This window comes from Manis pentadactyla, chromosome 7 (assembly GCF_030020395.1).
Source record: "Manis pentadactyla isolate mManPen7 chromosome 7, mManPen7.hap1, whole genome shotgun sequence".
Taxonomy (NCBI): domain Eukaryota; kingdom Metazoa; phylum Chordata; class Mammalia; order Pholidota; family Manidae; genus Manis; species Manis pentadactyla.
In genome coordinates this window covers 10,728,962-10,753,404 of record NC_080025.1, presented here as the reverse complement: position 1 = coordinate 10,753,404, position 24,443 = coordinate 10,728,962, and the positions used below count along the sequence as shown (strand labels likewise).

At 35.9% G+C, this 24,443-nt stretch overlaps 2 protein-coding genes across 5 annotated transcripts; one reads left to right on the top strand and one right to left on the bottom strand.

Annotated features, from left to right (window-relative positions):
- The first annotated feature begins 3,694 nt into the window (after positions 1 to 3,694).
- Positions 3,695 to 11,412, top strand: CCDC110 (coiled-coil domain containing 110). The gene is made up of 6 exons (XM_057505028.1): positions 3,695 to 3,980; positions 4,027 to 4,161; positions 4,846 to 4,901; positions 5,181 to 5,246; positions 6,471 to 6,581; positions 7,429 to 11,412. The coding sequence occupies exons 1-6, from the start codon at positions 3,695 to 3,697 to the stop codon at positions 9,565 to 9,567; spliced, it is 2,793 nt and encodes a 930-aa protein (XP_057361011.1). The 3' UTR covers positions 9,568 to 11,412.
- A 124-nt stretch (positions 11,413 to 11,536) lies between these two features.
- Positions 11,537 to 24,297, bottom strand: CFAP96 (cilia and flagella associated protein 96). Of its 4 annotated transcripts, none has more exons than XM_057505100.1 (8): positions 24,139 to 24,297; positions 21,920 to 22,048; positions 20,193 to 20,412; positions 18,332 to 18,469; positions 18,143 to 18,218; positions 16,747 to 16,926; positions 13,264 to 13,433; positions 11,537 to 11,718 (listed from the first exon to the last, which is right to left on the bottom strand). In XM_057505100.1, the coding sequence occupies exons 2-8, from the start codon at positions 22,017 to 22,019 to the stop codon at positions 11,670 to 11,672; spliced, it is 933 nt and encodes a 310-aa protein (XP_057361083.1). In that variant the 5' UTR covers positions 22,020 to 22,048; positions 24,139 to 24,297; the 3' UTR covers positions 11,537 to 11,669. The 4 variants fall into 4 exon arrangements, with proteins under 4 accessions (XP_057361083.1, XP_036750109.1, XP_057361082.1 ...); XM_036894214.2 differs by having other exon boundaries at positions 21,920 to 22,129; positions 24,139 to 24,295; XM_057505099.1 differs by having other exon boundaries at positions 21,920 to 22,129; positions 24,203 to 24,284.
- Positions 24,298 to 24,443: the final 146 nt, after the last annotated feature.

Genomic DNA, 24,443 nt, shown 5'->3' with positions numbered 1-24,443 from the left:
AATAAAAATCACCCTCTTCCTTGAGTGCTAAAAACCGTCGTGTGCAAAACAAAAATATTAAGTAATGGTTTAATTAAGTAATGTAAGACTGTTGTGAAAGAGCTCTGGATAAGGATTTGTATTCGAATCGCAGCTCTGCCCCTGGGCCTCCACTTCTTAATCTGCAGAGCAAGGGGGCTGGGCTGGATGATTCTGAGATGTCTCCCAGCTCACACAGTCGTTGATCTGGAGTTGACTTTGTCTCTATCAGTGTTAACTGGCTGGCGATTCCATAGTGAGGGCATGCTATCAATGTGGCTAGGCTCTTGGTTCACTTCAGAAGTTTCATTCTGTTCCACGGTCATGGACACCACCTCTGACTCATGTCATAGCTCACAGTTGAAGTCAAGCAAGAAATATGGATTTATTACTGAAGACCCATTTGCTCTGTGCAAAGTACACATTAGCAGTAACTTTATATAGCAAGGGAAACACACTATGATTATTAATGTGTGACCAAGCAGCCTGACTCAGTATGGCTCCTTTAATGTCTAAAAACCAGAAGGAAAGGTCGCATCAGGACAAAGGGGGGGGGGGGGTCACACACTGTGAGCTGAACTAAAGACCTCTCAGTCTAGGAGGGGCTACAGAGACTACGACATTCACTCAAACCCTTAAACACCTCCTCACCCTCAGTAAGTTGCACAGAGCGCTAGCCTGACCTAAGAAAGGGCCCAATCCCCATTCCTCTGGCCTCTGTCAGAGGGAGGAAAGCTCTGTATCACCTCTGCAGGACGGCCAAACCTTCACATGTGCAGACCTCAGGTTCTTGCTGCAAATCATGCCGATTCCTCTATACCTCCAGTTCTCTTTCCAACTTATTTTTCCCACTTAGTCACTGACTCTTTCTTCTCAGCCTGCAAGCAAGCTCAAGTACTCTACACCATCCTAAAATAATCTGTTTCCCTAACACCTATTCCTTCTCAAGTGCCTCAGTATTTCTCTATCCCTTTTCCTTTTAGCACATCAAACTTTTTAGAGTTAGACTAATCCACGTTCTCAGTACCCCCACCTTACTACTGTTGATGAGTCCTCTTTAAGGTAGCAATCAATCTCCTGAGAGTCAACACCAGTGGCTGTCCTGAAGTTGGGGGGTTCACTCTCCTATACAGATGAAATCAGGTTCAAATTAACACTAAAGGAAACTTAAAGAAGGCTGAATGCAGCAGTGTTTACGTTCAGATCAAGCCTTTGAGTGTCAAAGGCCCACTGTCCCCCCAAGACTTCCTAAGTCTCCAGCATGCAGGTCCCCTCTCTGATCAGAACACTCGCCTTAGGACAACTGCCCAAATTTGTTATATCCTAGGAGCAGTCTGATCACTTTTTCTCACTACTCTAGACCTCAGCTACGATTAATGATAGCCTTGCTACCTCAGGTTTAAAAAAAGACCTGAAGCTAAAAACCCGCAAGTATTTTAGCCTGGCAATAAATGGCTAAGAATAGATTTGCCTAGCTTGTTTTTGTGCAGTGCTCTTGAGTTTGTTCCAAATTCTTGAATCTGCAGCTGTTAGTCAACAGGTGGAAGTGATTCTCTAAAAGGAGCTATTTGAAGATTTTGAAATACTGTGGCTCACAGATATTTTTTAACTGACAGTACAGATTTTAGTTCTATCCGTTAGCAATGAACTTCACAATAAAAAAAATAGACATTTTCAGGACAGTTGTTGGGCTGACTGACTTGTGTGCCCAGAGAAAGCATATCTCCTGACAGAATACCTACCAGAGCCCACTACCTACCCGAGATGAGACCAAATTAAAAAGAAGTTGTCTCACACAATGAGAAAGTATAGGTGTGATACCATATCAGGAAATAGGAACTTTTACCTCTAGTATTAATTATATGTATACCTTCTCTAAACTTTCAAATTTAGATGAAATATTGTCCTGAACACTTTAAAATAAACTGATTTGGGAAGCGAGGGCTTCAGAATCAGAAAGCCTAGCACTGATCAGTTAGTCTTTGAAAAGTTCCTATAAACCTTCCCATGCAAACCTGGAAAATAACTTTTTTCATAAAATTCCACAATCAATACCAGTAAGTATAAACAAGAATATTTCTCCAAAAGCATAATTGGGGGGGGGGCAATAATTACACCAAGAAAGGAAGAAATTTAACATCCCCCCAGAATGTTTGGATTCTAAACTTTGTTCACCAATTTCAAATGGGATAAGGAAGTATTTCAGGTCACAGGAGGAGCAGGGACAGGAACAGGCAGGCCTGGGCAAGTGTAATGAATATTTTTGCCAGATTTTTCAGAACATCCATGAACCTTCATTTCTCTGCATTGAAAATCTGAGTGCAGTAAAAGATGCTGCATATTCAGTAGCAGCCACAGAGCCCACCAGCATCTCAGAGGACCAGGACTGTCCTGCTCTTGTGTCAGGAGAATGGGGTTCTCCCCGTTGTAGAAGTCCCAAGGAAAGTTCCTTATGCTATCCCTTGTATCTAATTCTAATCTGTGTTCTGGTAGACAAATAATCACTTTATTTCACTATAGTAATTATTTATTTGTTTTGAAAATGTCATTAGTATAAAAATTAACTTACCATAATGTACTTAGCTTTTCATTTATCAGTCTCCCTTCAAAATACTGACATTTACGTAGAGTAGTATTTTAACACATTGCTGAAAACTTCTGTAGCTCTCTGGAGAAAGTTAACTTTGTGGATATCAATCATCAATGGAGAACCTAAGTTCTCAGAGACACGGTTTATTGAAATTGTCTAACAATGCAACAAGAAATGGTCTTCTGGAGACCATTTCTATAGGAAACAGGAAAGTAAAAAAAAAAAAAAAATTGAGACTATCATAGTTTCATTTCCATGAAAGCAAGCCATATAATTATTATATAATTATTTATGTAATCATGCCTTTAAATTCCTTAGTGTGACTGAAGATTTGAGTTTTCCATTATTTTACATTCTATAGTTGTTACTGCAAAATAAATATGATCATTTAAAACTGTTAGCTAAAGAGAACCTTTTTCTGATCTGCACAAGGATTGACTGTGGCCCTGTCAACGAGTCCTTTGTTGAATGAGCTCCAGCTTCCAAGACAAAAACCCAGCTTTTACAAGTGGCTTGCCCAGGTACTCAGGAAATTAGCATGCTTTTGCAAATGAAGACCAGTGCCTCTGGGACAGCTTTAATGTGATTTTAATACATTATCATTTTAAGTTTATTATCGGAAATAGGGTCTTCTGTTAACCACAGCAAACAAAAGTCCTTTCACAACATTGTTTGGGGCCTTTCAAATCCCCAAAAGCTGAAACTACTCTGATGGGTGGGTTGAAATAAGAGGAATGAAACAATGAAACAGTGATTAGAAAAAGGGAAAAAGTTCCTAGGTTTCTACGTCTCCAAACACTCCCCTTCCTCCACACAGTTTTGGTCCAACTGGTGCTGTTTTCAGACTATGGTCAAGATCAAGTTGTGCACAACACGGGGGCACCCTAGTGAGACTGTCCCCAGGTTTGGGAGGGCACAGCAAAGGGCAGGACCTTCCAAGCGTGGCTCCGTGAACGAGCGTCCGGACCCCACCCAACGCGTTCCTTCCCCTTCCCCCACCCAAGGGCCCACCTGGCCTCACTCGTGTTGTCCAGGCCTCCCCGTTACTAGGCAACGAGCTGCCCCGGTGCGAAGCCCCTGAGCGGAATGCATCGGGGAAGGCGGATGAGCCCGGGTAAGAGCCGCCCGGGGGCCTGTCCCTTGAGGGGCTGCTGCGGGAACTGGACGGGTAACGGAGGGCCCCGCTGCCTTCCCCGCCCCGGCCCTTTCACCCCAAGACGGGTCAGTCTGGAGCGCGGGATCTTCTTCACTAGCCACACACCCCGACCCACCCCGAGGAGAAAAGCAGCGCCACCACCCCATGCCCGGCTGTGGCTCCAGCCTCGGCGCCTCCCGATCCCGGCGCCGCTGCGTGGTCCCAGCGCGCCCTCCGGTGGCCGCTTGAGGCGAATCCCCACGCCTCGCCTCTCTACTCCCAGCAAAACCAAAAGTCACCTACGGTTCTGCTACAGAAAAGCACCACGGGCAAGATGAAATTGACTGCGTTCTCCTTTCAGCGTCCAAGACCCTAAATTCCTCTGAGAGAGTAAAGGGAAGTGGTGACAGTGAAACAGGTAAAACCTCCAAGACCAAGGCTCCGATGCCAGTGATGCTTCAGCGTTGTTAACACAGCAACGGGTACCTTGCCTACCTCACTGGTCCAAGGGGTGTACTTCCAGTAACTATTATTACAGTACTAATAATGGCTTACAGGGCACATTCACGTTGTGCCAGATAGTCTTCTAAGCACCTAACTGTATCAGATCATTTAGGCCTCACACAATCCTATGAAGTAGGCACTACCATTATCACCATTTTGCAAGAGAGGAAACTGAGGGCACAGAAAGGTTAAGTTCCCAAGGTTACACAGGTAGCAAATGACAGAGCCAGTATTCAGCAGGGTGGCCCCGGAGTCCAGGCCTTAACTACCAGGCCATTATATACTGTCTCTCTGAATGCCAAATAGGAACTGTTGGGTATTTTGGACAATGAAAAGATACATATTTTTTCCAAAAGAAGGTACTCTTTACAGTAAGTATTTGTGGATCATAGGACATTAAATGGGGAGGATGTTTCAAATAACCAAATATTATCTATGACTTATCATGTGACTAGCATTGGGTTTTTCCTAATGTGAAAATCAAAATTCTCATTATCTGTCTCACTTTCCGAGAAAGTTAAGAGACTGCCTTCTATTACAGTTGTTTAAAAATAAAACTTAAGAATTAAATTACATGGTTTTCAATTTTGCTTTTTAGAACATGGCTACACATCAGAATCAGAAAATCGAATCCAACCACAATCAGCATTGAAAGTGAGTATATCTCAATTTTGTTTTCTCCAAAAACTGTGTAAAGGCTGACCTTCAGAATAAATGCCTCCTAAATGCATTAGGGTTTTCCACAAAAATCTTCATGAAAATGCACTGGAGGGTTAGCAAGAATGACTAATAATGTGAGTCACCTGACCCTCATGTGATCCCTTCTGGTAACAGGCAACTTGTGGGGTTATAAACAAAAAATCATGACAATTCAAGTACATGTTCACCCACCTAAAAATAATCAGTTTTATGCCCTGTTTAATTTTATTACAGGCCCTTCAGCATCAACTGGAATCATTTCAGGCTCTCCGAATACAGACTTTGCAGAATGTCAGCATGGTATGTGCCTTTTAATCTCTATACAGAAAATACCCAAACTTACCATCCCACATTTCTAAGTGGATAATCACTAGCCAACTGATTAGTTGATATAATGCAATGGAAGCCAGAACATATCCTAGGCTCAAATTTGTTTGGAGGAAACCACACTGTTATAGTTGTATTTACATATGAGCCAAAAAGAAATAGCACTCACTGATTTTTTTAAAACATGTTTGTTTAAAGTACTGCCTATATATAGTCTGAAAATAGGGACTTTCATTGTAAGTGATATAAAATCTAACTCAAACTGACTTTTGGAAAAAGTGCACTTTATTAGCTCAGGTAACTGAAAATTGTAGGGGTAAATCACTTGGGGATGGCTTAATCCAGATGACCAGGACTTACGCCATCAGGAACCAGCCTTAGCTTCCCTTGGCTCTGCTTCCCACAATAATGGATTCTCAGGCTCCATGTGGTAGGAAAGGGCTGCTAGAAGCTCCAGCCCTTAATCCTTCAATATTACAGTCAGCAAAGAAGAGACCATGCTTTTCTCTCCTAATAGTTTATACTAAGCTTCTCAGCCTGACTCTAGGTACCCAAGATTGGGTCATATGCAATCCTTGAATCAGTCACTGTTCAAAGTGGGCAATGTTCTGACTGAGTAGCTCTCAGTCACATGCCCACTGCTGGAGCTAGAAATGGGATCAGTGTATCACCAAAGGCACAAGGACTTTATTCAGAAGAAATAAAAGGTAGTGTTAACAGAAGGATAGGGTATGGATGTTGGTAGTGGCTAACACAGCACTTATTCCCTAAAGCCTCTGACATAAGCTTCACCCTAATATTCTTGTAGTAAAAGCAACTGCAGGGAAATAGGAAAGAAGATAAAATCTTCCTGAGGGTGACAGAATAGATTCCATTCTGATGACAGAAATCAAAGGTCTCTGATTTATTCAACAATGTAAAAATCAAATATCCAAAATTATTTGAATATAGTTCATAAAGGTATATTGTTTTACTAAATTGTTTCTGATTTTATAAACATATAATAAAGGCACACTCTTCTTCACGATTCTTCTAATGATAGAGATTATAATTAATTTATATTCTATATGACAGGAAAGAATGTTTATGTGGAGGAAATTTAAAGGTATCTTTCAATTACAATACCTATTATTCCTGTATATTCATAAGTTTATAAATCTGAAATCAAATTCTAACATTCTCATTTATCTTTTAAAGGTACAGTCTGAAATCAGCAAAATATTGAACAAAAGCATTATTGAAGTAGAAAACCCACAATTTAGTTCAGAAAAAAATCTAGTATTCAACACACACCTTGAGAAGGCTTTGGTATGTTATTGTGTACAAAATCTTTCTGTATTTAGGTACTTCAAAAAAGTTACTATAACCAGTTTATCTTCACCTTTATATTCTCACCTTCCTCACAGGATGAAGGGACTAACAGAGATGAAAATAAGGAAATTCCTGTCCTGAAAACCCTGAAAAACGTGAGTTTACCTCTATTCTTCTGCAACTTTCCCATGTGTCTTAGGGGAGTTTGTGAGGGTCAATTGGTTATTTCAGATACCTAAAGATTTCCAAGTAAATTGAAATATAAGGCAGTTTTTAAACCCTATCTGTCCACTTCATGAGTTTTTCTACTTTTAGTATTGACTAGGCTTGGGGTGAACTCCCTAGAACAGGTCCAAACCAGAGTCACTCTATACTGATTAGAACCCTCAGTTCCAGGGTAGTCACAACCCTAGAATCATCTGAAACTAGGAATACAAGCTAAGGTTGACAGCCCAGACTTGGGAATTTTCCAGAAGTAGAAATTCATTTTCCTTAAACTGGCCCACCTGACCTATTGCTTCTATCTTTCCCACATATCTATGATGGTCTCTTAAGGGATGCTAAATTTCTATTTGTGAAATTGAGAGGTTGGACCATGTATCTCACCCCCTAAGGCAATAAGTGCAATTTCTAAGCAAACTGTGAAGACCAGAGTTACAGAGCTCAAAATACCTGTTAGGTTTTCTGGATAAAATGAATCATACTTGTTAGGCTTCCTTACTGTAGAAATGGATAAAACAACCATTTGGACTGTAAAAATAAATCTTCCACAAAATATTATCTTAATTTGATAACCATGTAGCAAATGACAATACATTTATAGTGTGCTTTTTATCAATATTAGCCTATAGAGAATCAAGAAGAAATCCTTTCTACGGAGAAAAATAATCGTTTTGAGTATTCTAGGACTCTTCATTCAACAGAAGAAAAACTCAGTAGTGATAGTGTTAATAGTTTCTCTCAAGGTACAAATATTCCATCACAGATAAATTTCAAGGACATATTAACTCTGGGAACTTCAACAGATAATTCCACTTCAAACATAAGTATGAACCCTTTAGAAAATTCTGATATGTTGAAGAATTACAATAACCTTCATAGTTTTCTACCTAATACACCTCATAATGTTATGTCTCAACCTGATACAGTAATCCTGGACAAATCTAAAATTACTGTGCCTCTTCTCAAACATGGATTTTGTGAAAATTTAGATGATATTTGTCATTCTATCAAACAAATGAAGGAAGAGCTTCAAAAGTCACATGATAGGGAATTGACACTTACAAATGAAATTAAAACTTTAAAAACTAATACAAATGTTCCAAGTAATGGTAAGACTGACCTGTATCCCACTCACAAGAAAAAAATTAACTTTCTTAGGGAGGACAATATAGAAAGTAACTTAAATGAAGATATAAAATCCAAGAAAATTTTAGAATTAGAGGAATTAGTAAACAAATTACTCCCACTCAGGGAAACAGTGTCAAAATTGCACCTGAATTTTTGTAGGAAGTGCAAAAAATTGTCTAGGAGTGAAATTCACAGGGGAAAGAAGAATGAGAAAAACAATAAGGAAATTCCTATCACTAGCAAGAATATTACAGATTTACGATTCCATTCTAGAGTCCCAAGGCATGCACTGTCAATCTTTGATCCAATAAAATATGAAACAAAAAATAGAGAAAAGCAATCTTTTGTAGTGAAACAAGGTTCAATAATATTTGAAAATCAGAAAACAGCCAAAGTCAATTCTATTACTGAGCAGGGTGTTGCAAAAATTCAGTATTTACAGAATTACCTGAAAGAATCTATGCAGATACAGAAAAAAGTAACAGAGTTGGAGAATGAAAATCTAACGCTTAAGACCAGAATAAACCCTCTTGTCTCTACCACACAATCTCTGATACAGAAAACTGAAACATATGAAAAGCAACTTAAGAATATGCTTGCAGAAAAGAACACTATTCAGTACAAGTTAATTAAAACAGAAGAAGATGGCAAAGAATGTCTAAAAGAATTGAAAAAAATAATTAGTAAATATGATGTTCTCCAAGGACAAAACAAAAGTCTAGAGGAAAAAACCAGTCAACTTTCTTTGGAGAAGCAACAAATGATGGAAACATTAGACCAACTAAAAAATAAGGAACACAAAATTCAAAATGATATGGCTATTGTCAATAATGAAAATAATCGAATGAGTAGGGAAATGGAATCAATGAAAGCAAATATTCTGTTGATACAAGATGAAAAGGAAATGCTAGAGAAAAAAACACACCTGCTTCTAAAGGAAAAAAACTCACTTGAAAATGAACTAAAAGAAAACCAGCTAGAGATAATGCAGCTAAAAGAGAAAGGAAGACTGGCAACAACTGAGCAAGAGACACTTCTTCAAATAATAGAGACAGTTAAAAATGAAAAACTTAGTCTTGAAACAACATTACAAGAATCTACTGCTGCTAGACAAATGATGGAAAGGGAAATTGAGAATATGCAAACACACCAGTCTACTGCAGAAGAGAATTTTCGGAAAGAAATAAAAAATGCAAAATCAGAAGCAAGTATTTATAAGAATAGTTTGTCAGAAATGGGCAACAAATGTGAAATGTTATCAAAAATGGTAATGGAAATTAAAACAGATAATCAGATGCTCAAAGAAGAACTAAAACAACATAGTCAGGAAAATATAAAACTTGAGAACAGCATCAGCAGACTTGAGGAAGACAAAATACTTTTAGAAAACTATGTAAGAAGTATAGAAAATGAAAGAGATACTTTGGAATTTGAGATGCGGAATCTTCAAAGAGAATATTTAAATCTATGTGAAAAACTCTGTAGTCAGCAGAGTGACCTATCAAAAATGGGTTATATTTCAAGAAGAGAGAAATTCCGTTTTGACAACTATGGTACTTATGAAGGCAGCTCTAGTCCTAGAAGTAAGTCTTTAGCTCCTGATTTTAAAGGTATGTATATTGTGGTAGATTAGTAGAGATATGATTAAGATCCTCTTAGCCTCTTGGGCACTTGCCAGAGTATTACTAATAAGGGAACTCTTAGGATGAATATAATTTGTAAGATTTGTAACTGATTTATTACACAGTAGAATTATTTAGGAATTTTGCTCTTTTAATAAATTTCAAGGTGTCATTTATATTACTTCTATACATTGTATATGCACAAAGCAACTTTGGCAGAGAGCAGGGATTTTTTTAATTATTCTTATTTTTTTTAAGTATTTAGCACTCCCACCTTAAAAAAATTTTTCTTTTTTTCCAGGAATTCCAAGTAAACTGCATCAATCACTTCCATCTAAGATATGTAAATAAATTTCTAAAATCGATGTTTCAAAATCCTCTGTCCAACTACTTTTTTTTCCCACAAAGTAATTTAAAATTCACTTTTACATATAATTATCTCATAATCAGTTAGGGTAGACTAGTTTTTTTAAAATAGAAATCAGAATTAGGTATATATTTTTATACTGTCAAAAACTGTGAACAGTCTAAGATTTACCCAGCTTGTAAGCTAATATGTTAGCCCATAGTTTCATGAGTTTTAGTAGAAGACATGAGGCTCCTGGGTCAGAGATAAAAGACAAATTTATTATTCACAGTAAAGCAATAGCCAGAGGATCGGCACTTTTCTATTGGTTCCCACCAGTCCCTACAGGCAACATGAAGAATGCCATCTAAAGATCACTGCTGTCAGTCTGGTCTAAGCCACCACCAAATCTTTTCTGTTACAGCGGGCCTCCTGCTTGCATCTTCCCCAGCTATGGCTAATACTCCAAATACCAACCAAAGGGATATTGTTGAATGTAAAATCATTAATATGGCATGCCTGTCCCCAAAACTTTCAATGGCTTCTCACAACACTCAAAACCCAAAGTCCACAACTACCCTGTCGCTCATTTTGTGTAGGTCTTTCTCAAATGCCATGTCCTCAGAGTCTTTCCCTAACCACCCTTTAAAAAATAGTTCAAACACACCCCAAATCATCTCTATGTCCTTACCCTGCATTATTATCCTCAGAGCACTTACCTTTACCTGATGTTATCTGTCTTCCTGAACAAATGGAAGGCAGAGATGTTGTCATTTTGTTTACTGCTGCATCCCAATGCCTGGAACGCAATAGGCACTCAGTATTTGTTAGATGAATGCTGAATGAAGGAGTTGCCATCATACTAGAGAGTGTCAGGCATAGGTTGGATATTCTCTTAGTAGGAATGTTGTGAAGAGTTTAGACAAAATGACATTTAAGTATCTTCCTAAATGAAGTTCAGTGATTCCATATTGCTTTATGATTTTTAAAAATACATATAAATTTGGGAGTAATACACGTGTCTCTAGCTATCTCCCATAGACTTGTTACTTGTGCCCCAATAAGGTGTAGGGAAGAATAAACTGGGAACAGTTTTCCTAGTCTTTCTTCTTGTCATCTAACTTGTGCTGTACTCCTGATTTCCCACAGGTAAGTAACTTCTGCTTAACTCTGCTCTCTAGTTTTGATAAAGGCTGCAGAGTGTATAATGTAACCTGAGGCAATAAGAAGAATCATTATTTCTGTGGAAAATTGGGGAAGTGGCCTGGGAAATGCAGTTAAGAGGTGGTTAAAAGAAGCCAGGGTGCCTGGCTTTGCCACTGTTGGTTATGCTGCCTTGAACAGGTTACTTAACCTTTCTCTGCCTCCACTTCTTCATTTCTTAAATGAAGATTAAGTGATTAGTAATTACAGACATATTGATATGCAAAGCAAATGAAATGGTACCTGGCATACAGTAAGCACTATATAGGTATTAGCTACTGATTCATTTTTACCATCTAAGATTTCATAAAATTTCTGAACATTGTATCTCCTCAGAAGCACAGATCTAAACAAAGATCAGCAATCATACATTAAATTACTAACAAATACTGTTTATTAAGTAAAAGTACTAAAACAAGAAAGAGAATTAGTTTCAGGCTTAAATTTCTTTTACTGCTTGAGTTAGCTATCTGTTCCACAGTATCTTATATTTTTTCAAATAATTAGCACTTGATAATGAATTACTGGTAGTCAGGATCTAGAAAGCTACTTGTCTTCCAGATGTTAATAGGACTGTACTGAAGCAGCCTTGTAATTCTTCAGGTTTAGTGTCCTAAAATTGGAAAATAAATGCATATTTAATTTTATAGTTGTGTGTCATATATCTGTATATTCTTATAAGAATGTTTTACAATGAAAAGCAAATTAAAACCAAATTCTCTCACCAAATTGAAAAGCTCTACTTTGCATAAGTCAAATATATTTAAAAAACATAATTTGAAAAGGAAATATTGGTTTATGGAACCAATTTTAAATAGTAGCATCCAGGATTTATTAGTTTTAAAATTAGGGTAAAAGAAGCTAAAAGTTAAGTTAGGGTAATATTTATGATAATGTAAAAAGAGAGTTCAGTAAACTCAAAATTACTAAACAGAAGATACTCTGATTTTCCAAAAGAGCAATCCAATCCTCTTTTTTCTCTGCTCCAAGCATACATGCTAGGGCATCATGGAATTTTCTCAGGTCTGTTATCTGGATAGAAAAGAACACAGAAAACCTAGAACCATTCCATCTAATTGGAGGGTGAGTGTGCTGAGGAAGATTGTGATTTTACTGTCTGTTCTATTGTATAGCTAAAGTTGGGCAGAGTACTGATAGGTGGCTTGCCAAAGGATAAAGGTCAAAGGACTTGGAAAAAACCTCCATATCTTCCTGTTTCCAAGTTCAATACTCTACCAACTAGCCCACACAAAACAGTAACCCAGTAGACAACAGTTAAATTGTACAAATAACGAAGGACAGTCTTATTTTTGTGATACAATAATGTTAGCATTATCACTGTCCACAAGTGATAAAGGGCCCTATTTTTATAAAAGAAAAGTGTGAATTTGGTGTCCTTTACCTAAGCCATTGTATTGTTGTTTGAAATATATAAATTAGTTACACTGGCATTATAAGCATTTTCAATGAATAAATATAAAAGTAATCAAATTAATTCTTCCACTTATTTATGATCTTTCACAAACACAAAAAATGATGGATTGTTCTTTTCCAATTTATATTCTGGGAAATTTTTTAAGTTTTGAGAGTGCTCAAAACCTGGGTAAAGTTGAAGTTTTAAGATATTTTAATACTATGCTTTTCCTCAAAGTATTATAAAGTGATATTAATACCATTTTTAATTAACCAAAATATTTCCTGCTTTCATGGAAGATTACTTCAAAGTTAAGGACAGAAATCTTAAGTGTCATTAAGAGTCCTCACAATTACTGAGAGCATGGAGCCTACACAGAGGTAGTAATTTAACAAGGGTCAAAAACTCCCTTTGAGAAACAGACAATGTGAACATGAACTGCTGATTGAACTATAAATATCCAAAGAGCCTCAAATAACTCATAGTAAGGTGCTACAGATTTGCTTGAAAACTTATGGATGGAATAATTTGTTACAGAAAAATTAAGCTTTTTCAATTGGGAATTTCAGAAGACAGGAAAGGACTTCTACAAGGAAGAACAGGTATATGGAAGGAGCTGATATTTCCAAATTCACCCAGATTTGTCATTTTTTAAAGAATACATAAATAAAATATATTACTGTAAAGAAATTTAAAAGATGAAAACATTTCTTGGTTTATGGGCTAAATGTAACATATCACTACCTTTCGACATTCAAAGTCATTATACTTTTAATTGGTCTGCTTTTTGGTCCATTTGGTGGATGGAAAATCTTAACACTTTTGCTGGAAACCTGCTTTGCCAATTTAACCACGTAAGGGTCAGCAGAATGTGAAGGGTAAGGTTCAAATGTTCCTGCCTTCATTCCACCAGCCTACAAATAAAAATGAGACAACTTTAAATGTCTTCTAACAAAATTAGATTTTGAAGATGTTTACATATATTTGTGTAGTGTCTATGGAGCTGGTTTTACATTTAAAGAAAGGTGTCTATACTATTGAATTCAAGTACCAGCAAACAGTCTCCCTACCCCAATTTTATGGCATTAAGACACTGTAATTCCAAAAGTTCTCTATTAAAATGCAAATGTTTATAGGAAGGTAATATTCTCAACTATTGCCAAGAATTAATATTTCAGTGGAAGTTTATCAGGTCAGGCTGTCATCTAGGTAGTGGGTGGGCCTATTACGGAAGGAATGAAACCCAGGTCACATATATTTTGATGGACAAAGGAGTTAGGGCTCAGAAGAAGATGGGAGAAGGGGCAAAGGTAAAGTTTGTCCAACAGAGAGCCTGGCATAACATGAGTTTACTGAGTGTGAGTCAATGATGGAGAAGATACATTAAAAAAGAAAAAAAGGAATGCCACATAGAAATAGAAGGTGAGAAGACAGTATGATCTACTTTTCATTTTTCTTAGAGTCTTTTAAAAAAAGCAATCAAAATATTTTTTTACCTATACACACAGCAAACAAATATTTGCTTTGACTTTCTGAACGGATTTACCATGATTTTAATCTTTATGTTTACATACAGTTACCATGAAAACTCTATGGATCATAAGAACCCATTTAATTAGGAATCCTTCTTTTATAGTACCTAAGCCAAATACACATTTGAAAGACATGCCTGTAATTTTTCAAGTTTTACAAATTGAGGGAACATGGATTACTTTGATTATATTTTGGCTACACATCATAAGGAAACTTAAGAAAAATAAATTAATAAATGTGAAAGCAAAATGGATGAATTAAAAATAGAAAAATATATATGGTAAATAAACTAACCCACTGACTGATGCCTTAAAAGTTAAATTAAGTAGATAAATCTACACTATAATTATGAAAGAGAAAGTAGAGGAGACCCATGCATATATAGAATATCAAAATGCATAAAAATTTTTTATAAACCTCTATGTTAATAAATCTGGAAACCTGAAAGAAATGATTTTCCAAAAAACAGAAGTGTCAAAATTGACTCAAAAAGAGATGGAAAACCTATAGAAAATAGATGGGTACTATGTAAGAAATTAAATCCAAAGTATTTCCTACAAGAATTGTTTCAAGAGTTAACGGAAAGGTATTTCTGGGCCTATTTAAACTGTTACAGAACATAGAAAACAAAGGAAATATTCCTGCTTATTTTAAGATGCTAGTATCTACTTATACCACAATAGAATACAAAAAAAAATTTTTTATACAGACCAGTCACACTTAAAACTATTGATGTAAAAATACTTAAAATATTAACAAATAAAACACAGTATTACACTTAGATTAATATAACATGGCCAATTGGAATTCATTCCAAGCAATCTATTACTGTTATCACTTCTGTCAAAGGCAGAAAAAAAATTGATCTAAATAGATTACCCCAAAACATTCAATATAATTCTATATATATTCCTGAGTTATTCCTGGTTTTGGCATCTCTAAAAATGAAACGCTAGAGATCTCCCCATTAAAATTATGATTAAGACAAGGACAACCACTATTGCTGGCTTAAGCAATTGGACATAAGCATGACATCAGAGATGTAAATATTGGAAAGGAGGGAGCAAAATCATTTGCAGATAATATATGTCTGAAAATCCAAAGACAATCAACAGAATGCCCATCAGAATATAAGAAAATTTTATGAAGTAAACAATTATTTTTAAAAAATCAAACGCTTTTATAGACAATATGAGGGAAAAATGGTTGAAAAAAAACCTGTCAACCAGAACCCTAAAATAAAGAGGGATCAATATAAGATATATAAACCTGTGTAAAGTAAAATTTTAATTCTACAATGGAAATAAAGGTTGTTATAAGTAATGTATTTCTCAAGCAGAAGATTCAAATTATAAATATGTTAATACACCCAAAAATCTAAATATTTAACTTTATAGCATAATACCAAAGGTCTTTTTTCCCCCAGAACTTTACAAAATAACTTCCAAGTTCTAGAGACGAAATATGAGAGGCCAGCAAGTACAACATTTTTAAAGAGTAACAAGAAGACACTAGACCACCCAAAAATAAAATGTAAAAGTAATTAAGAGTAACTTGGCACTGGTAGAAATAAACAAACATCAGCCAAATAGAATGCAAATTCAGAAAAAAACCCTCCAAAATGGGAATGTTGATTTGATAAGGGTGGCATTTCAAAGCAGTGGTGTTAAAATTATTCTATCAGTGAGATTAGAAAGAACTGGTTTTCTAAAAAAAAATCAGTCTTATTGAACTCTAATTCATGTACAATAAACTGCATCCATTTAAAGTGTACAATTCTGTGAGTCCTGACAGATGTATACAATTGTGAAGCCATGACTACAATCAAAACACAGAACACATCCTCCCTGCAAGTTTCTTCCTGCCCTAAAAACTGGATTTTGAAAGAGATAAAATCTGGATCCTTACCTCACTATACACATCAAAATATAGTTCATATAAAGGTTTAAACTCAAGGGATAAGATTAATAATAGAAGAAATCAAAAAGCTCTTTCTCTAACATTGGTGGTAAGGAAGTCATTCTGAGAATAACATGAAACTCAGCACAAAGGATTGATAAATTTGACTACAACAAATTATTAAATTTCTGAACAGCACATAATACTATAACCAAAGTCAAATATTCAACAGGGTAGAAAAATTATTTTCAACACAAATGACAAACGAACAAAATCCTTAATATATGAAAAGAGCCTATAAATCAATGTGAAAAAAGACAAATATCCTAGTAGAAAATCCACAGGGAAATTGAACAGGCAATTAACAGAAGAAAAACAAAGTATAAACTAAGGTATATGAACTATATGAAGCATTTTTATTTTTATTCACACTTGTTATAAACTTCAGCAGAGGGAGATAATTCATTGTAACCGCCATTTCAAAAACTAAAAGATGGTCTGGCTTTTTATGGTTTTGAGAAAAACTATACCTAAGATCTAGAGAGGCACTTAGAAAATCTGTTGTGAATTAAAATACATTTGACGTGATTGGTAATGACCTTCATTACGAGAGCTTCATTATCCCCTATATTAGCCAAGCTTTGTGACTTTTCATAATTTTGTAAAAATGGGTTTCACGATTCTTGGAGTGAATACAGACAAAATTTTATTATTTAGAAGGGCATTAATTTGCCAGCAGAAGCAACATTTCTTTATAACGCTTAATATTTTTTCAATCTAAAATTTTTAACTTACCTTTTTACCAGGAGAGGAGGGCTTAAAAGGGAGTGTAAGTAATTCTTTCTTCTCTGCTTTTCTAATTGGTGGTAGAGATTTCTCAGACAAGTAAGGATTGGCATCAAAATATTCCCTTGGGCAAAGATTTAACTTGAAAGGTGTCCCTTTAAGTAAACGATGGTGTTTTTCATTCTCTTTCTGTAAATTAAAGAGTTTGGAATTATATAGTATAAATTACTCAAATCGGGAGTAACATAGAATCAAATCTTTTAAATTTTAATATCTGTACATTTTTAAATATTTACTGCTGGGTTTGCTTTTTTTAAACATTCCTTTGTTATGTTTTGTTTTATGATACAAAAGATACGCTTATGAGCAAGCATAACTATGATTGTTCATTTTGGATATAAATTTATTTAAAGTATAAGATCTATTTATCACCTGAACAAATCCATATGAATTATCTGGGTAATATGATACAGAAAAAAGACTGGTCTCTAGCTCAAACTGAAACCCTTCCTGCTGTTTGGCATTTCTCAGGGACTCGGGGAATCTGTAAAATTGGCCACTATCTTCCATCTCACAACCTCACTGCCACTTAAAGTTACCACAACAAAACTGTCGAAGACTGCATGTCTCAAAAAAAAACCAGAAACAAAAACTAATAAAATGCTTGTCATTTAACTTCTGTTGTTTAATGTCCAAACCAATTTGATTTTTCATTACTACCAGCTTTCTTTAAACTATATTGATACTGTTAAATTATACTCACATTGTTCCAAAATTTATAAGGGTTTCTCTATTCATTCACATGTAGGCATTCTCCACATAAGGGAATATGTTTAATTATAGGTCAAATATTATGTAAAGTTGAGTGTAAGAGGCATATGCCAGTACATATCAGCTTTTCTTTCTGCTATTAAATAACTTGTTTTCCCCCGTCCTTTCACACTGTCTCCTCAAGGTGTTAACATTCTCTACTCTCCACTTTCTCCCTTCTCCCCATCACTCCTGCATTCCAGTCACTCACCAACAGTATTCCACTGCCTTCTTAGGCACAAGAAAGATATTCGGGTATAGGGGGAAACTGTCTAACGGTTAGGATATGACTCTTCTATTTAAAATGGAACACAATGGATCAGGCCAAGTTAAGAGGAGTCTCACAGCTAGTTTAGAGAGATGTTAAGATAGATGTGGTAAGGAGGTAACTGCAGCAGGGAGGAGTTGAGAGGATCTACAGCAACATGTGGAAATCTAATACCAAAAAGGTAAAATTATCCTAATTCATGAACATCAGTCTGCCACTGCCCGAGTAATACAAATAGATAAAATAAACCCTAATTGGATTACAAGTGAATTTTCTAAGTCAGCTAAGAGAAAGGTTGAAAAAAAATTAAAAAATAGATTATTTTACCTTATAATTTAATTTTGGTGCATCATAGAAATCAGAAGAGTGCGAATATTGTTTACCAATGGTAATATTTGCATAGCTAAGGAAGGAAAATAAGTAATGGTGACTTCAGTGTTAAGAAATTTAAAAATTTATTTTTAATGGATGGTATGAAAGTATTAAATGATATGAAAGTTATTAAAAATACCTTACCCATATCCAGTTCCTTTCTTTCCTGGATTTGTGTATAAATTCTTTCCAGGTGCCTCATATTTTTCTCTGGGTTTGGACTGTGCACTGAAGAATGAGACTGGACCACCTATTGTTCCATAGTAGCTTCCTAATCCACATCTTAAATACAGTTTAAGAAAAAAAAAAGAGGCTAAAACAGCAAATTTTGTGTTATATATCTTTTACTGCAATTTATTTGAAAAATAATTGAAAAAGGAGCAAAATATATACAATGGAGTTGACCTGCCTAATTCTGGTAAGAAAAAAAATTTTTTTGTTAAATTTTTAATCTGATTTCCCCCATTTTTTCAAAGTCACAAGTTTTGAGATGAGATCATTTTTTAATTTTTGGTGCTTATTTTAAATGTTTATGAACAAAACTTGATAATCTCTAGGGAGTTGCCAATTAATTCACTTAATTATAACAATAAATAGACCCTTTAGTGTTTTTAGAAGAATTTCTAGGCACTTTATGGCAAATTAGCTCATAAATGGCTAATTCCTTCTGACCACTCACTCATCAGAAACTACACTTTGAAAACATACACTTAAAAGTCTTGTTTCCACTGCTGATGGCAAAATGAGTCTCATGGAATTTTGGTGCTGGTGTGCTTTTTGTGTGTGTGTTATGCTTATTGCATTACTATAGAAAGAATTACCAAACATTTTCCATAATTTGGCATTAAGTAAGAGTATGAGGATTTCTTATTTATATCACCAATCTCTCTTTTTGGAAACAGTTTTCTATATTTCACTAATTTCACATGTTTGTCATATATCTGTGAGCTTTAAAAAAGAAGACTAATCTAATTATAAAACTTATTATTTCTTGGCTGACAAATGAATGTAAGCATATTATAAACTAATGTATCAAGGTAGCAAATCCCAATTATTATCACAAGAGGTCAAAGTTCAACAAGGTGGGAGGAGGGGCTGAAAAATAGAAAAGTTATTTAAAGGGTAAAACACATATTATATGAAGAAGAAATAGAGTACTGTCTCAAAAAAATTCATGTTTGAATTTATGTCTAAGAAGAAAATTAAATCCAAGGATGAGTAATATTAAAAATAAATAATTCAAACCTATGCAAAATGTGAAAAGGCAGAAAAAGGTTAAACTACAATAACAGAAAAGAAATTCCCCATCTTAATAAAAACTTAGTTACTTTGATTTAGAAGATTATGACTTTACTAATCTCAAGAAAATACCACAAATAAGCACAAAATTAGCCTTTAACCAATCCTCATCTCATAAATTCTAAATTGAGTCAATGTTACTGAGTATGAATTAACATAGTAGTATAAAACTCAGCTATATAACAAACTATATGCTTTTATTTAATGATTTCAAGGTAAGAAAAAATAAACCTTCGCACTGACCATGTCACAAGTACAATATTAAGCCCCATGCATATACCTTCATAATAATTAAATAATGATCTGTGGTAAGTCAAAATTTAACATCGTTATACTTTTTTAAAGTGTTTCAAAAACAGAAAACGTAGTCAAGAGCACAGATATGATGACCCAAGGCAATTTTTTCCCTAACCTATTAACAAGTTTTTTGAGCAAATTAATTTTCATTCTTTAGTTGGCTTTTGTTATACAAACTGATAGAGAGTAGTGACATAGATAATCAAAAATTTATGTGATGAGATTCTAATTATTAAAATTACCTGTCAACCTAAATCGTTCAATATAACTATCTTCACCTAAGACAAACTTAAGACTCACACTTTAAAAATGAATCACACATAAGTGAGTCCTATGGAGAAACAAACAATTTAGGCTAGAGGAGAGAAGGTGCAGGAGACGTATTTAAGACTTTTCCCCAAACACTTACGGCTTTTTATCTCCACTACTAGGGAGGAAGGCTTTGCCTAGATTTTTTTTGGCTTCTTCCATCATACGCCGTCTTCTCACTTGATTCAGATTTACATAGCCTTCGCCTTCAAAAATCCTTACAAAATGGGGGTCAAAATAACCTGCCTGGAGATTTGACATTTCTTTGGATCCTCCAGGTAGTATCTGTCTATTTTTGCTTGCAGCCTCATTAAAGGGTCCTTTAAAAAATAAATTAGGAATATCAAATTTTTGAGCTCAATAGTAATGAAAGAACTGAAAAATAAGAAGTTTCAAATTGTGATTTGGGCCAGGGTTTTGAGCTCTGAAACACTGTTTCAAAATGTTCTCTGAAAACTCTGTCTTAAAAGCTATAATGGCAAGAAAATGTAAGAGGTTTGTATTAAAATATTTTAATAATTACATTAAGGTCCTGGTTATAAACTTTGAATTTTAGAGCTAGAAGAGTCCTTAAAGTTCATCTCATCCAGTCTTTCCCCATCTGTATACTAGAAATGCTGTGAGATGTTAGTTAGTACATCTGTGTGTGTGTGTATGTGTGTGTAGGTTGAAAGGAAAGGTGTTCCAAACTCAAACTAAAGAAATTCCCCTCCTGGGTTGATACTGAAGAAACATGAGTGCCTACATGCACTAAAAGACATGAACAGGAATGTTCATAGCCACTTCATTCGTAATCAAAACCAAGAAACAATTCAAATGTCCCTCAATAACAAAGATAAGTAAACTGCGGTACGTTTATACAATGAAATACAAGTAGCCCAACAATTGCTTAAAAGACTATTTTTATAAATATTTAAAACTTCTTTTATAATTTGGATCTCAGAGAGCTCAATTTGGAAAGTCCTTCAGTGATGTGAAAAATTGCTGGAAGTGTTAACAGTCCTTAAATCAACTGGTTATTTAAATGTGAACTTGTATCACTGATTTTTTTATTTCAATTTTTTAAAAAGTACCAGATTCACATCATTCCAAATTCAGTGGTATAAACATTTGTACAATAAATTTTCCTCCCACCCTCAGCCATGCAATTCCTCTCCCACAAGCAATCATGACGCTAATTTTGTTTTGCAGAAAATGTTTAGGTATGTCCCAATGAGTATTTTCATATATATACCCTTTTCTATTTTTAATGCTTAGCATACTATATACACTATTCTGTGCCTTGATTTTTTATTAGTAATGTATCTTGGAGATGTTTCATTATCACTGTATGCTTTCTTATTGTTATTTAAAAATCATTTAACTGAGATATTCAAAACATTTATTTCCTTTACCTCTTTTTATTATTTATGACTTCTAAAATTCCCTCAGCTATTCATTTAGCATTTCATTTTTCAAGAACATAATCATGGATGGCCCTTCTGAATGCCAATGGAAATGCCATTTGCCCAGCACTGTGTCCCATCTAAGAAAACAAAAGCTAAAAATAAAATATTCTGGGAGAAAACTGCCACGCACCTTTGGAAAGAAGGATAATTATTTATGGGGAGAATATGAAGGTAGGTCATCCCTTCCTATAAATGAGCTTCCTGCTTTTATAAAACTAAGTTCTCTCTTAACTCTACTGAAATTTCCCAAGTTTATTCAACTTAAGAACAGCTTAAAACATGGGCAATTAAAAAATATCATTCAACTTAAATAGTAAATTTGAAATTTCACATGGAAAATATCCACCATTAGGCTGTCAAGAAAACCAAATATACTTACGATTAAAGTGTGACACATATTTATCACCGACAGTGACATATTCCATCTCACTGAAGAGGCCGATCCTCTCCATGTCCGTTTTCCCTCCTTCCACAGGCATGGCTGCTTCCTGGGTCAGTGTTCTCTACACTGGTAAATTCAAAAGCTTTCTTAGGGCTACTTCTTTTGTAGCAAAATCCTACTTCACGTTGAAAAATACAGGAGGAAAGTCTAAGAAAAAAGGGTGATGACTATGAATTACTTTCAGTCTGATGGTTACCATTCACCATAAAACAGTCGCAAACTCTATAGGGAAAGAATCTACTTGGTGGGGTTGGGATTAAATAATGGGATTCAAAATTTCCACCAGGAGCCCTCCCCTTGACTCTCCAGGGAAGTCCCACAAATTACAAAGGAATGTGTTTTACGGTATCTGTTGCATTGCCATTCGTCTGTTGGAAACAGTAAAATTATTACTATGTTGTGTGGTATAAATACTGTGTAAACATCCTTCTTTTGAGAAAATCAAGGTAGATTTAAAAATCGTAATTACATAAGGCAGGCATTTTCAGTTTAGATCAAATGATTGAAACATACTGCATTGTCCCTCATACTGAAAATTCTTAGCTTTTCAGAATAAACACCACATATAGATATTACCCTACAGCTTTTGAGTTTTTTCAGGTTTCAATGATTATAAGAAGTGTGTCACTGGCAACATTAGTTTACAAAGGGGATAAGGGAAGGATAATTGTTTAGGCAAGATAAAAACAACAAAACAAAAATCCACAATGAATTCAAAGTATTTTTAAAGGGCAGTCTGCAGCTGTGAGTTTTCTTTTTAAATATAACATTACACATGCAACTATTTAGATATTGTTTTTTGAATTAAACATGTTTTAAGAAGGAGGACCAAATACTTGTCTTAATTTCTTCTTAATATTTTTTAAGCACCAACTGGATCTAGGCACTGAGGGTACTTCAGTGAATAAAACAAACTATGCTTCCCAGTTTATCACCCAAGGTAAAAACCTTTTTGCCTTTTAAAGCAAGCTGTTTTCATGACACTAAACACAGCTGCCTATTTCGAACTGTGGCTCATCTGAGAATGAATCACTGCTACTGTATAATATCAAAGGGGCAAGTGAAGATTCTTTTTTAACTAAAGCATAAGAAAATGCTTCCCCTTACCCCCATCCTACCTCGTCCTGTGATCAGGTATGCTTTAAAACTAGACATCAGTCAGTTGGGGTATACCACTTAAATTTGCATCGTACTTCACATCTTCATCTCCACTCCAACCACAAAGACATCCTGTGCTGCTAAGGGACTCAAATCCTTTAAATGACTCACAAGGTTCATCACTCGCTTCCGTCACCGTGGGAAACCCCTACCTGGTACCTGGACTCTACTTGTCCTCTTTCAGTTTTCAGGTCTGGCTCTCTCCAGCCACAGGACCATGGCAAATGATGCCTCACTTTAGGCAGGTACTTCACTGTGTCAGCCTCTTCAGTTCCCCCAGTTAACACTGATCCTTTGGATTGTTTAGCTCAGTCATCACTTGATTGACACTATCATAGAAGCATGTATTTCTCTTTCAAGCCCTCATCACGGTTATCTAATGGGTTATCATTTTACTTTCACCGTGTAGAGAGGCTTTAATTAACAGCTGTTGTCCGCATTAAACTGTTGGCGTCAGGAAGGCAGGAACGGCGGTATGAGTTCGGTTCTTCCTTACCACAACATTCGCCATGTTTGCACCAGCGTCTGGCAGCACAAGGCGAGCCACAGAGGGAGGGAAGGAGGAGGGAAGCGAAGAAGTCCTTGTCCTGAATTTTTCCATTACTTAACTCTCGGCAACATTCACAAAATTACTCATTCATTAATTTGACAGACAGTTTGCACACAAACCCTTCTTTTGGGTAAGGCTCATTGGTAGAAGCTAGGAAAACAAGAATTCAAACGGCATAGATTCTGGCCCCCAGGGAGCTTACAATCTAGTAGCCATGAACAAAATTAAGTATCACAAAAGTAGAATAAGGCCAGTTCCCCTGAAAGGTGTGCATCAAGTACCGAGGGTGGAGGGGTGTGTAGGGGTCGAAGACGGGTGGGCGGTGAGGGAGGGGCAGAAACCTCCTGGCTGAGCTGATGAGGAAAAGGATTTCCTCTTAGGAAAGAGGGGGCTCGGAATAGGTGGGTATCTAAAGGGCAACCTCTGACGGCAGCGAGGACCAAGTCACCTCTTAGAAGGGCACCCATTCCGGCAACCGAGATCCCACAGTCCCAGCTCCAGTCCCGACTAACTCAGCTGAAGGAGCGACCAGCGCTCGAGCCGCGCTCACGCCAGCGCCCACGCCAGCGCCACCCTCGCGCGTGCGCTTCCCCGCCGGAGCCCGGCCACGCAGCCCCTTCGCGCGTTCTGCGCTCAGCGGGTGTTATTGCGGCGCGTTGCCTCGGCTACGGGCGAATCCATTCCAAGTACTCCACGAGAGGATATGTAGAGAGTAAGAATCCTCATCGAAAATCACACAGAAAGATTTTTGAG